The sequence below is a fragment of the Rissa tridactyla genome, chromosome 3 (genome assembly GCF_028500815.1).
Source record: "Rissa tridactyla isolate bRisTri1 chromosome 3, bRisTri1.patW.cur.20221130, whole genome shotgun sequence".
In the NCBI taxonomy this organism is placed as follows: Eukaryota; Metazoa; Chordata; class Aves; order Charadriiformes; family Laridae; genus Rissa; species Rissa tridactyla.
In genome coordinates, this window is record NC_071468.1 from 34861603 (window position 1) to 34873989 (window position 12387).

Genomic DNA, 12387 nt, shown 5'->3' on the forward strand with positions numbered 1-12387 from the left:
GGGTGGGCGGGGTCGGCGCGACGGTGGGCGGGGCCCGGCGGCGGCTCTGCGCATGCGCGGGGGCCTGCGGGCGGAGGGCCCGAGTTCCCCTCGGAGGTGCGCGGCGGAGCTGGGGACTGGGGCCTGTGTGGGCGGTGGGCGCAAAGGAAGCCCCGGGAGCGGCGGTGGGCCGGGGCGGTGGGGAGCGGAGCGGGGACAGCCGGGCGGCAGCGCGCCGCCCCATCCCACCCCTGAGCCGGCGGCGCATGGGCCGCGGCGGGGCCTTAGGCCTGCCGGGCGGGGCGGGACGGGACGCGGCCTGTGGAGCCGGTGGCCTGCGAGCGGCCTTGCCCAGGCCGCTCCCAGGGTGCCGGCGTTCCGCTGGGGCTTGGGCGGTCCCCGGGGCGCTGCGTCGGTGTGGGAGCGGGCCACAGTGCCGGTGCGAGCAGTGTGTGAGTCCTTTGCGGCGCCTGGGCTGCCCGGGTCTTCTCTTCCTCCGGGTACCGGCCATGCCGCCCGTCTCTCACAGCGAGCCGTTTGCAGGTGTCGCTGATGCATCGGGCACAGGGCCTGAAACGCCTAAACCCTGAGTATGGGTTGCTGCTTCAAAAAGGCTGGGAAACGCTGGGCCCAGTGACTGAGTCTGAGTGGCATGCAGCAGGGCAGATACCGTCTTGTAAAAGCAGCTGGGAGACAGAGCCCGGGCTGTGTGGAGCCTTTGTGTCACCTGCAGGCAGGGCACTCGCTGCAGCTGAGGTGAGCAGTAGCATCTTGCCTCTCGCAGCAGGCAGCACCCTCTGCTCCTGCTGTGCTTCAGCTTGTGCCCTCACAGTCTGGCCTGGGGGAGGAGGAAAATGCAGAGTCTATTCTGATGCTCTTGCATGTGTGTCCTTCAGAGTGTTTCTTTGCTTCAGAATTCATGCGGGGCTGTGCTGCCACGATTCGGCTTGTGTGGGTATGAGTAGTCATGCAGCAAAGTTGGACCAAAATTCTTGTGTCCTGACAGGCATGGCATTTGCTCGTGTGTGTCATGGGGACTCAGGAAGTGTGGGTGCCAGCCTGTGCTTTGCTGGTTATTCTCCAGAAAACTCCTTTGGAGGTCTGGTGAGTAAGGGGAGACAATTTGGGGAAGATGACTGTGTGACAGGTTTCTTACAAGTGTGAAAGACTTACTCTTAGTAAAAGCAGAGAGGCAGAGAGCCCTTGTAAAACCAGGACACAGATGCTCATCTGAGCTGCATTCACTTGCCTGGTTTGAAAGTTCCCCAGGCTTATCGTGAGGGTCTTGTTTGGAAGGAGAGAAAATGAGTTAAGGGAAGGTTTTGAGTGAGAAGCAAGCTTATTCCAGCAAAGCTGCAGGTAGCTCTGTGCTGCCTTGCAGCATGAGTGTGCCTTTGTTTCCAGGTTAGGTTTCTCTTAAGCCTGAGTTCTGTCTGTGTCAGATATCCTTTTCTGGTGTAGCTTTATCAGGAAGGCCTGGAGCCACTATCGTTCTTTATTCTGTAAACAACTAGCCTAGGTCAGTGGTTCCTGACTTTTTTTTTTTATGGTTGAGCCACAGCTCCCCATCTCTTCTTGTTTTGTCCTCCTCCCTGCGACAGCCCTCCCCCAACCCCCCCCAGCGCAGTTACTGCTATCTGGTTTGTGATCACACCTTGCTGGTTGGGACCAGGTCAGGGCTGGAAACCGAATCTGGTCTTGTGGCTTGCCACCTATCGCCCTGTTTCCGAGACCTCAATACTTTTAGAAGTAGTAAAGATACATTTGAGAGGTGATATCTGTGTTAAGTTATGGGAGTGTGGGCAGTTGTCTGAATTCACATATAATTCCAGAAGGCAGAGACAGAGAGGGAGCTCTCTGAGCTTCACCTCCAGCCCCACAGACCATACCAGAGCAGAGCTTCTGGGGTTAGGTACCTGTTTTACTGCTCCTTTCCTTTGACCTCACACAGAAAGTTGTCCTCTCCTTAGCTTAATTTCCTGCTGGTGCACTGGGAATAATGCCTTCCTATTTTAGTACAATGCTGTGAATATGAATATATAGAATGGTTTAAGGTGCTCAGATGCTAGAATGTTAAGAGCCGTAAGTACCTTAGAGTTGGGACTTAAAACGTCAAAAGTAAGTTTTCCATTAAAGGTATTAACTCTTTTTTTATCTGCCTTTCCTGATTGTGATCTGGAAAATGAGGTTAGTGTGTTTTGCTTCAAAATTGTTAACAGATGTACCTGTAATGAGTTTCTGTTGGTAACTTGGATCAATAAATATCCTGTTTAATAGCTAATCCTATTCATAAAGGGAATTGGAAAAGACTTAATTCCTCTTTGTGAATCCCGGCCTTTCTGTGTGTCATTAATGTAAAACCAATTATGTCTTGGTAATGAATATCTTGTGTATTTTTAACACACACAAGCCCTTAATCACATCGTTTCCTTTATGAGGAGAGCTGTGAATGGATTGGGTCCTGTAGTTCACAGTTGGCTCTTGTAGCTCACCCTGGCAGACGGTCTATAAATAACCCTGCAATGGCAGAGTAGGGGTTTAGGTATTTGCATCGCACATATTGTCTTGGATTTATTTCCTGTGTTTTAATGATGCATGACAGATGCAGTTCAAATCTTTGTGGTGCCTGGAGCATGTCTATTTTGGTCTCTTAGAAGAATAAAGGGGATGTTGGCCCCCACTGTTTGACTGTGTAGATCAGGTTACTACTATAAAAGCGAAGAATATTTTTTCCTGTTTTATTTTGTATGTTTGACAGCAGGCTTTGGGTAGTAGGCCTCAGCAATTGCTTTGCAGCATCCATTGGTTTTCCTTGGGGCCTGTTCGTATGGATAAGTTACTAGCAGAAAGAAGGAAAAGAAATAGCTGCATGACTGTGGAACTACAGATCTTGGGAATATAGGGAGCTTGTGATTAAAAAGGAAAGTAATACTGGATTGCTAGGTAACAGCTCTATTTAAAAGTACGTTTACTCTAGGATGCAGGCAGGGTACGAACGGCACCTTGGCTGGTTTTTAGGGTATACACCACTGATAAAAACTTGATCAGGGCCATTGCACTGACCTCTTGAGTGTTAAGATGCAGAACTTTTTAGTGCTCACATGGCTGTGTTAATAGTGAAGATTCATACAGACTATTGTTGTGAAGCACATCAGTATTTGTGCTGAAACGAAAGGGATCCTTTTCCTGTCCAAATCTGCTGGCGTTTCTCTGGAGATACTGTCACGACGTAAGTCTGGGTTGGCAGTGAAAGGAGAAGTCCCTGTCTTGTGTTTTGCCACATTCCCTCGCACTGGCATTCATGTGGCCATGGGATGAGTTGGATCAGGGAACTGATCTAGCTGAAGACTGGCTGATTTACATGAATGCTAGAGCTAGTCTAAGGGAGGTGATGGCAATGTGTGTTGCGGGGACACAGGGCTTTCTTTTGTGGTACTGTGTGCCCTGATGTTGGTTCAAAATGAGTATGTAATCCTGTCCTCCGTGTCTGGAAGATGTCCTTGGTTTGTATCAACTCCTTGAGGTGGTCTACTCGCATGTGTGCATGCGTTTGATGAAAATATTGTATGTGGCCTGCTTCTGTTAGCTGGGATGAAATTTTCCAGAACTCCTCTATTCAAAAACCACTCAAGATTGCAGTAAATACAAGTTAGTTCTTTAATCTCAAGGGGAAATGGTGAAGGTGGTATGGCACTTGAAAATGGTGCAGTGGGTAAATAACTTCCAGAGCTTTATAACTGGTGAAGGGTTCCTTTGTTGTGCGGTGCTGGAATTTGATGTCAGTCTGTTGCATTGAGTGTGGTATGACTGAAGGGCCCTTGAGAAGGGAGTGTTTGCTGCAGCAGGTTATTGCGTGCTCAGACTTACTCAGTGAAGTAGAAATTGGGTCATTTTAGTGAATATTTGATTAACAGACTCCTCACCCTTTCTTAGTCTTGCTCTGAAGTCACTCTGAGGTCTGCGCTTTTGACTGATATGTGGAATGGAGAGAAGCAAAGTGTCTCTATGTTTCTGGGTTTAAGAAATTAGTCTCTCTAACTATGATATAGAGCCACTGCTAGAATTTAGGAGCGGCAGGGTCGGAGCTGGGAGAGAAGGTTGCTCTGCATAGTTCTTTATCACTGCTTTGGTGCAGCTATGTGTGCCCTGCACTGTATCAGTAGTTGTCTTTGTGTTGGGCCTTTCATTTTAGGATAGTGTCTATTTAAATACTGTTCTTGCCTAGCTTGAACAACTTGGAAATTAATCCTGCTTGAGCAGGAGATTGGACTAGATGACCTCCAAAAGTCCCTTCCAAGATAATTCCTTGGTGAAGAGTGTATTAGTGACTAAGTACTAAGCAGCGGTGGTGTTTTGCCTATCCAGGGTGTTGTAGGGTGCACTCCTGCATCAATCGGGCAATACCAACAGCAGATTTCTGGGAATTCCTGCAGATTTTCCTGTGCTTGAGCATTATGGAGATACTCTTCCCATACACCTCGGGTAATCCGAGCACTGAAACCTGATCAGAGACAACCCTGGGGGAGCCACCTTCATAAGCAAAGTCAGGTCACGTGCGTTCCCTGTGCCTGTGCTAACTGCAGCCTCCTCTGAGCCATTTTAAGGCCTGCTGGTGTGAGGCAACATCAGCACTAGGAAGGAGAGCCGGGGCCAATGGCTCTCATCACTTCATAGCGGCTCTTCAACTTTGGTTGCACTCGGAGCATTCGTGTGGCAGCACCCAGCATGACAGATTGAGTGGCTTCTGTGCCCTTCGGTGTTTAGGTTAGTAATTAGCTGCTCCACAGAGGGGAAGACAGGGTGGAGGAGATGGAGCGCCCTGTTCACAGCCGCAGAGGGAGCAAGTCGGGACTGGGTCTGGTTGAGGAGCGCCTGGAGACAGACCCAGGCTATTGGCTGTTTGTTTCTAGAAGGGAAGGTGACATGTTACAATAGCTGAAAATGTGATTCACTCTTCATGAACCCACTTGCACCCTTGCATGCTGTACTCCATGCCACAGGTGCATTCTTCTCTTTTTCTCCACCCTGAACCTTCCTGGTAATTGGAAGCATCCCCCCTGTTTACTCAGTTCCTAACAGGATGCTTCATACTAAATAATCAATCATACGAAGTTTCTTAGCTCATGACACATCTTAATGTGCTGAGGAATAATTCTTAGCAAAGAAGGAGGTACTGAGTCATCTGGAAAAATAAACAGTCCTTGGATACTTAACGCTGTTGATGCTTCTGCTGGTAGTTTTGTAACTACAAACCTTCACTGTTGCCAGAGGGAGGAAACAAGTGGCGACTCCTCCCAGGAGAGGGGAGTGAGTTCAGAGTTTAGGCAGAGCTTCAGGAATCTGACATGCGGCCTTGAGCACATCTAGGTATGCTGGTCCTGACATTGCTGTCCCTCTGACAGTGGGTAGAGTGTGCGCACGTGCCTGCCCTGCCACAAGCCAGCAGACCTCTCCTGTCGGTCTTATATAGTGGTGACGATAATCGGGCCCATCCTCTCCTGCCACCAAGGCCACCATGCCTGCTAGGGGAGGAGAGCCAGACCCCCCTGGGAGACATCTGTCAAAGACAACAGAGAGGCCGGCTCACTGCTGCTGATGCTTGTTTGGGTTTTCTAGAGGGATCCAAAGCCTCAGTGTGATTGTGGAGGAAGTAGGAGCAATATTACCTACTGGGTTTGAGTTTCACACGGGGAAACAGTACACTGAAGTGCAGAATGGGACACAGGCTGTCCTCCCCGCCAACACAGAGTGTGGGCTTACAGCAAGGCAACGTAGCTGAACTTGCTTAGAAATCCTAGCAGCAGCAAGGCTTGGGTAATTGGACCTTGATTCCCAGCAGCACTGTAAATACTGCAGGGCCTTGTTTTCGTTAGGAGCTGTGGCAAAAACACAGCCTTCATGGAATCTCATTTCAGAGGGGACAGTGCAGGTGAGCTGTGAAGAGAAGCTCTGAACTCATTTGGAGATCTTCTACCCCACTGAAAAGTGGCTTTGTTTAGCAAATAAATGTAAGCTGTGGCTGTTCCTGGTCTCTTCCAAACCTGCCTGTGTGACAGGCAAGGTGGTTTGCCATGTGTTGTGTGCTTTGCTCGAGGAACACTGCTACAAAATTGCTGTGGTGCACATCTTCAGTGCTTCTCATCTTGCTGTCGGGTAATGCTTGCTCTGTAGGACAACTGCAAACCCTAAAAATTACATATATCCCCAAGTTAGCAAACACACTGTGGAAAAACAAAAGCAAAGAGAGAGTGAAGATTTAGCTTGGGCTTTACTTGGTTGTAATAAGAACAGCTGTGGCATTGTCTGTCGGAAGGTTATGTGGGTGTTTTTTTCTCCCTAGAGAAGTTAAGTCAGCTTTGTTTTTAAAATAAAAGTTAAGAAAATGGCTTTACAAGGTACTGCTACAGTTTGGCCCTAAGCTGATGAGAGCTGGCGAAGGGAGATAAGAGGTCAATGTATTTTTAATGTTTACTTTAGGCAGGAGAGAAGCGGAGCATGTGCTGGTTCCACTGCCAACGTCTAAGCAAGCAGTGTCACACAGCGGTAGTTGCAGTCAGATGGAAAGTCTTAGCTCTACCAAAGCTGGCCTGAAAGAGGACTGGCTCTAGGTCGGTGTTGTTTTCTCCCCTCACTTGGATCTGTTGGCATAGCTGCCTGGGTCATCACTCCCTAACTGATGTCTGGCAAAATGATCCGGGTTCAGACAAGCCTCCGCAATTGCGTGTGCAAGCTGGTCCCCATCAGCCTGACAGAATGAGGTTAGAGAACTGCCTTAGATGTAGTCAGAGAAGAGGGTGTGGTGAGCCTCAGAGGTTAACCTGAGTTAGGTGGTATTTTGGTTTGGGCTGAGCGAGCCCCATAAAGTTACAGGGAACGGTTTTATCAGGGCGAGATTGGCAGAGGTGTGATTCTGGTCTCTAAACACAGGCTGCTGAACACCTTGTGTATGCGGAGAGGGAGCGTACCCTCACCAGTGGTGTTTTGGTTCACCCCTTGTCTGGCAGATTGTTTCTTGAAGCTGTGATGCCAGCCTGCAGAGTATCTCTGGCTTTTTGCTTGATTTTATAGGTAACATTGGTAGCTGTTACAAGTAACTATGGTAGCTTTTACTGGTCACTGCCGCCTCTAAATTGGTTCACGTCCAACATTCTCAGACCTGCTTGTTACGTGGTTCACAGTGCATGCAGAAGGGCCTTTACCTCTGTGTGCAGGAAACTGCAGTGCAGTGATACTGAGTTCAGCTTTGTGGTATATGCATCTGAATTATGTTGGCTGCTGAATTCAGGCAGGGGTTGTTGATCTGCTTTGTAGCACCCTGCGGATGCTGTTACCACTCTGTGCTGTGGATTGCAGCTTCTGAAGAGGTGCTGAGGCTCTGATGTGCGATTCACATAAGGGAAAGGAAGCAAAACAAATTCTGTCCATTTTCCAGAGTTCATAATTCTCTTGTTTCTTACGCAGATTGGGTTACCAGAATCCAAATGGCTCTATTGAATACGCAGTTGGGTTTATCCTTAAGCCATCTAAGCAGCACAGTGATACAGCGACACTTCAGGTAATTTTTCAAATCCTGCTTTTGCTTTTGTTTTATTGGGAGAATTTCCTGATTGAAAGAGATGCTATTAAGTAGATCAAGCATAAGATCCAGTATTTCTAATTCAAAAAGGGTAATATAATGAAACAAATCTCATAGTTGTCTCTTCACAGGTTGTAAAGTGAGTCCAAACACAAATACAGATGCAGGTTCCTGGCAGTCTTAAGTGTGGTCTGAACTCTGCATTTTTGTATGCTCGTAAGGAGATTCTTAGGCTTTTGAGGGCATTGCAAGGGCCTGCAAACAGAAGTTGAAAGTGTCTGTGTTTCTCAGCCAAGTCCAAAAAAGCAACAGCCAGCCCCTGCTGATGTAAAGCCAATTAGATATTTAAAATTATTCCAGAGTTTATTATTTCAATTATTTAGAACAAGAATAACCTGAAAATTATTGCCTTGTGCCTTAACAGTGTCCACTTTGTTATTTTCCTTTAGGTCCTTGTTCCAGGGTCAAGGCATTTAAAGCTGCTTAAATTTATGGGTCTCATGTTTTACAATGCTTTGCACAAAGCTTAGAGGCTAATCCCACAGTATGCTCTATGCGTGTATGGGGAATCTCCAGCATATAGCTCTTTGAAGGCTCAGGGCTTCAGTTTATAGGGTGAGAATGGTCATTCCCATGACTTTGGTCTAGAGAGGGGATTAAGACAATGCTGAGGGCTAGGTTGTGTGGTGGTCCCAGGAGCTATCTCAAGGAGGTATTTACATCTTACTGGCTTTCTCTGTAAATGGGCTGCATGAGAGCATTGGCCAGTAGACATTTAAAGTATATATATACGCTGACAGCGAGAGGGAGGCCAAGTCCACAGAGGTAAGCAGTGCTACTGCAGGACATCAGCAGTCTTAATGGGAAAACCTCTCAGTTGTGGTGGGCCTGCTTTGGGTGTGGTGGGGTTTTGCTCCAAGACTGTGGCAGAAGTGAAGAAAGGACGGGAAAAAAAGTCCTCCTTGTCCTGTTACTCTTGTCTAGTGGCACCCGGGCAATCTCTCTTACAGCTGTTTGCTGCTGCTGCGTTGCGGACTCGGTCCCACCTAGGTTTCCCCTTTCCTTCCTGTGACAGTGCTTTTGTCCCTTTCCAACTTCCTCCCTTTCGCCTTCCCTGCTGTGCAGCCACAGCCTGGCAAGCGGAGGATAGGCAGTGTGGCGTACCACTGTCCCTGCCAGGGGATGGGGTGGGACAGGGCAGCTGCTTGCAGAGGTGAGTGAACTTCTGAGAGAGGAGAGAGGTGCCTGCTTAGAGGGGAAGGCTGGGCTAGGCCTCTGCTGTAGGAAACAAATCTCAAAAGGCAGCACTGGGCCTCTGGAGCAGTTAGAGTAACAGACTGACCCAGATGGCCTTCCCTTACTGCATGTAAAAATGTCTGCTTCAGCTGATATCCATTCACACTGTGTTTGATACGCTTGCACTTCTTTTAGGCAGCATTGCCCTGAGAATCTGTAGATGCCCCATCCCTGGAAGTGTTCAAGGCCAGGCTGGATGGAGCGTTGAGCAGCCTGGTCTAGTGGAAGGTTTCGCTGTCCATGGCAGGGGGGCTGGAACTAGACAATCTTTAAGGTCCCTTCCAACCCAAACCGTTCTATGATTGGACATACAGGTCCTTCATCTTCAAGAAGAGGTGGTGGTCCCCATTGGTCTTTATGTACTGTACACACTTCTACGCTGCAAAACAAGGTGAATGAGTAGGTTGATTCCATACGCTGTCTGTTTGAGTAGTTCAGCTGGCAGCAGCTTGGTGTTCCTGCAGCTGCCTGGCCAGCATGTTTCTAGTACCTTCCTGCAAAGCAGTGGTTTAGCAGTAGAAAGGATCTTCCTGCTTTTCTGACGGTCTGTGTTTGGGTGTCCTTTGAAGAGAAGCAGCGAATCACTTGAATTTGAGCTTGCTGGCTTACAGAATAGCCATTCTTGAAAGGGAGGTTGAATTATTTCTGTTTATTCCTGCTGTTCCCAAGCATATTCAGAGTCAGATCTAGCAACTTTGTATCATGCAGTTTATTTCTGTTGTTTCTTACTCCTAATAATCTGACAGAGCAAGCAGATACAGAAGAGACATATCTCTCTGGGTTCCTCCCACATGGGGAAGATGATGATCCATTAGATTCTAGTTGGTGGCAGCACAGCCACAGCAGGGCCTCAGAGGTCTCACTGAAAGCGGAATAAGATGGCAGGCCCTCGTAGACTTCAATGAGAAGAAGATTGGTCAGAAAAGTCTTTATTGCTGGGAACTGTCTACAAGATTGAAAGAGCCTGATTTGAGCCTTAGCTTCCTGCAGGCTGTTTGTGGCAGAAGCAAGCACATTTTTTTGCTTGTAAATTGAAGTTGAATGGAATCATCTGCAGTTGCTAAAAAGCCCCAAAAATGCAAGCCACTCTTCACACCATCTTTTAGTCGTGTTTCAGAGTAGAACAGTCGTTTTATGTTTGACATTTAGTGAAGGGTGTGCAAAGCCCAGAGTAGCATCTGGCTTTCAAAGAGCACATTGAATGCAGTCAATGTGTCACCCGTATGGTATGTATTTGTTGCTGGCGCCTTCCGAATGGTTTCTATAATGACAAGATTCTGTGCTGGGTTTGCCCTTGCTCCCCAAGGATTATTGAGGAGATCTGTCTCTCATTCTTTCCTGTCCTTTGCTAGTATCACTGGAGCATGCCAAGCGATACAGAAACTCACCCGCGTGCGAGTGGTGGACAACAGCGCCCTGGGGAACACGCCGTACCACCGGCCACCAAAATGTATCCACGTGTATAACAAGACCGGAGTTGGCAAAGTAGGAGATACAATCCTTCTGGCTATCAAAGGAGAAAAGAAGAAAGCTTTGATTGTAGGGCACAAGATGCCTGGCCCCACCATGACGCCTAGATTTGATTCCAACAATGTGGTACTCATAGAAGACAATGGAAATCCAGTAGGGACTAGAATAAAAACACCAATACCCTATATGCTGCGACGGAAAGGAGAATTCTCCAAAGTATTGGCTATTGCCCGCAACTTTGTATGAAAGCCAGGAATGGTTTCTGGCAATTCTCTCATACAGTAGCTGTTCCTTGGTCCTTTTCTAGAAAATGGTGAAACGTGAAAAAGTTGAGTCGTCAAGAGTCTCTCTTCCTGTTTAAGAATTGCAGACAATTAGTTGAAATATTGAAATACCTGGGGTTTCTCCCAAATAGGATGGATTTATTTCACAGAACTTCTGCAGTGTGTTGGGGAAATGCTCCTTCACTCTTACTGGTCCAGTGGTGTTAATTTGGTCTCTAATCATTAAAATAAGAATGTGAAAATCCTTCTTGTTTTGTACTGCTTATGTTCTCTTTTCCCTATTTCTGCCTTTCCCGGTTCCCCAAGAGCAAAGCACTGTCAGTCCGTGGCCCAGTGACACTGTGGTCTACAAAATGAATTCACATGTAATAGAGTAGGAGAGAGATATAATGAACTGTTGTTGCCTTGGGCACATTTGATAAAAGGATTAATTTGTACATCTTTGCCTAAGAAAAGTCTTTAGGAGGAATCAGAATTGGGAGAGCATAATGACCTCCAGCTTTGGTGGTGCGTGGTTGAACAGGGTATGCCAGAGGTGGGGAAGCAGAGGTAGGAAAGGGAAGTGAATGGGGGTGGGTTTGAGATGCAGCCTGTGCTCTCTACCTGACCAACCTCAGGAAATTGTGCTCTCCAAGTAACGCAAGGACTGGGTTCAGATTGAAAGATCCATAGAAAGCAGCTTCCTTTTGGACTGCTTTTTGGGACCATGTCAGACATTATCTGTGATGTTGGTTGGCGAGACTGTCTGTTGTCCAGCGGTGCTTCCTAAGCTCGGGCACAGTAGTGGGCAAACAGTACTGTACTGCTTTCAGGGACAGCTGTGGTCCAGGAGCCAAACAGCTGCCTTTATATGGAGTTGAGCAGAGACACTTGGTGCTCGTGGCAGGTAAAGGGACATCAGGGCAGAGTACTCCTGCAAAGCAGTGCTGGGGAAGAGGGTGCAGGGGAGGCGGCCAGTGGGAGTCTGGCCAACTTCAGGCCCCTGAGCTGACTCCTCATGGGTCCGGTGGCAGTGGCAGCTGGCTGTGCCTTGTCCTTCCACCTCATCTCCCTGTCATGCTGGGAAAGCTCCTCACCTTGGCCCTGTGTTGCCCCTACGTGAAGATCTGAGGGCTGCAGTGCTGAGCTATATCACACTTTAGCTAGTTACTTCTGGCAGATGTATCTGCCCATGCCACCCACTGTGGAATCCACATTGCCCATGGAAAAGGTGAGCCCTGGATCCCCTCGTACTCCATTACTCCGCGTAACGCAGGTAAGATGGTGCTTCAAATTTAAATTCAGGCTCAACCTTTAAGTAAGGTCACTGTCCCCCTTAGTAAAACTTCCTGTGAACTGGAAGAGCCCAAGCCTATGTGCTGCCCAGTTCAGTGGAGAGTGGAATTGGCTGCTGCTGGCAGACGTTCTTGCCAGCTGTTGTCCGTGTGCTGGTGGACATTGGCTCTGCTGCTCTGAGTCCTCCTGAACCCCGCAGGTGTTGCCTTTGAGCCCTCCGCCTGCTTGCTGCTTAGGCTTCTGCCTGCTGCCATCTCAGCGGAGCAGACGCTTGCCTGGCTGATGTCAGTCTTTCTGATCGGCTTCCAGGAGGAACTTCCCGTGCTCGGAGGTGATGTTTGTGCCATTTTGCTAAGGAGGATGGTGAACAAACTGCATGCTGGTCACAGCGATGAGCACAACTGTCCTCCATGGCACAGGGGCAGGGCTTGGCCTGACGTGTTTTTTTCCCTGGTTGAATTTGTTCCGGGATAGGCGTGGGATGCTCCCGGGGCTCCTTTTTTTGGG

The 12387-nt window shown here is 48.3% G+C and overlaps 1 protein-coding gene across 6 annotated transcripts; it reads left to right on the forward strand.

The window, feature by feature from the left end:
• The first annotated feature begins 22 nt into the window (after nt 1–22).
• MRPL14 (mitochondrial ribosomal protein L14) lies at nt 23–10849 on the forward strand. Of its 6 annotated transcripts, none has more exons than XM_054196094.1 (4): nt 231–431; nt 523–735; nt 986–1083; nt 10204–10849. In XM_054196094.1, exons 1-4 carry the CDS (start codon nt 246–248, stop codon nt 10565–10567), a joined length of 861 nt encoding a protein of 286 aa, XP_054052069.1. In that variant the 5' UTR covers nt 231–245; the 3' UTR covers nt 10568–10849. The 6 variants fall into 6 exon arrangements, with proteins under 6 accessions (XP_054052073.1, XP_054052074.1, XP_054052069.1 ...); XM_054196096.1 differs by lacking the exon at nt 231–431 and adding an exon at nt 7441–7534 and having other exon boundaries at nt 504–735; XM_054196098.1 differs by lacking the exons at nt 231–431; nt 523–735 and adding an exon at nt 23–96.
• Nucleotides 10850–12387: the final 1538 nt, after the last annotated feature.

Bases quoted from the DNA above. Each gene is read 5' to 3' on its own strand.
- MRPL14 (XM_054196094.1), top strand. From the start codon at position 246: ATGGGCCGCGGCGGGGCCTTAGGCCTGCCGGGCGGGGCGGGACGGGAC. The intron at 432-522 runs GTGAGTCCTTTG...AGCCGTTTGCAG, and splicing joins AGTGCCGGTGCGAGCAGTGT to GTGTCGCTGATGCATCGGGC. The intron at 1,084-10,203 runs GTGAGTAAGGGG...GTCCTTTGCTAG, and splicing joins AAAACTCCTTTGGAGGTCTG to TATCACTGGAGCATGCCAAG.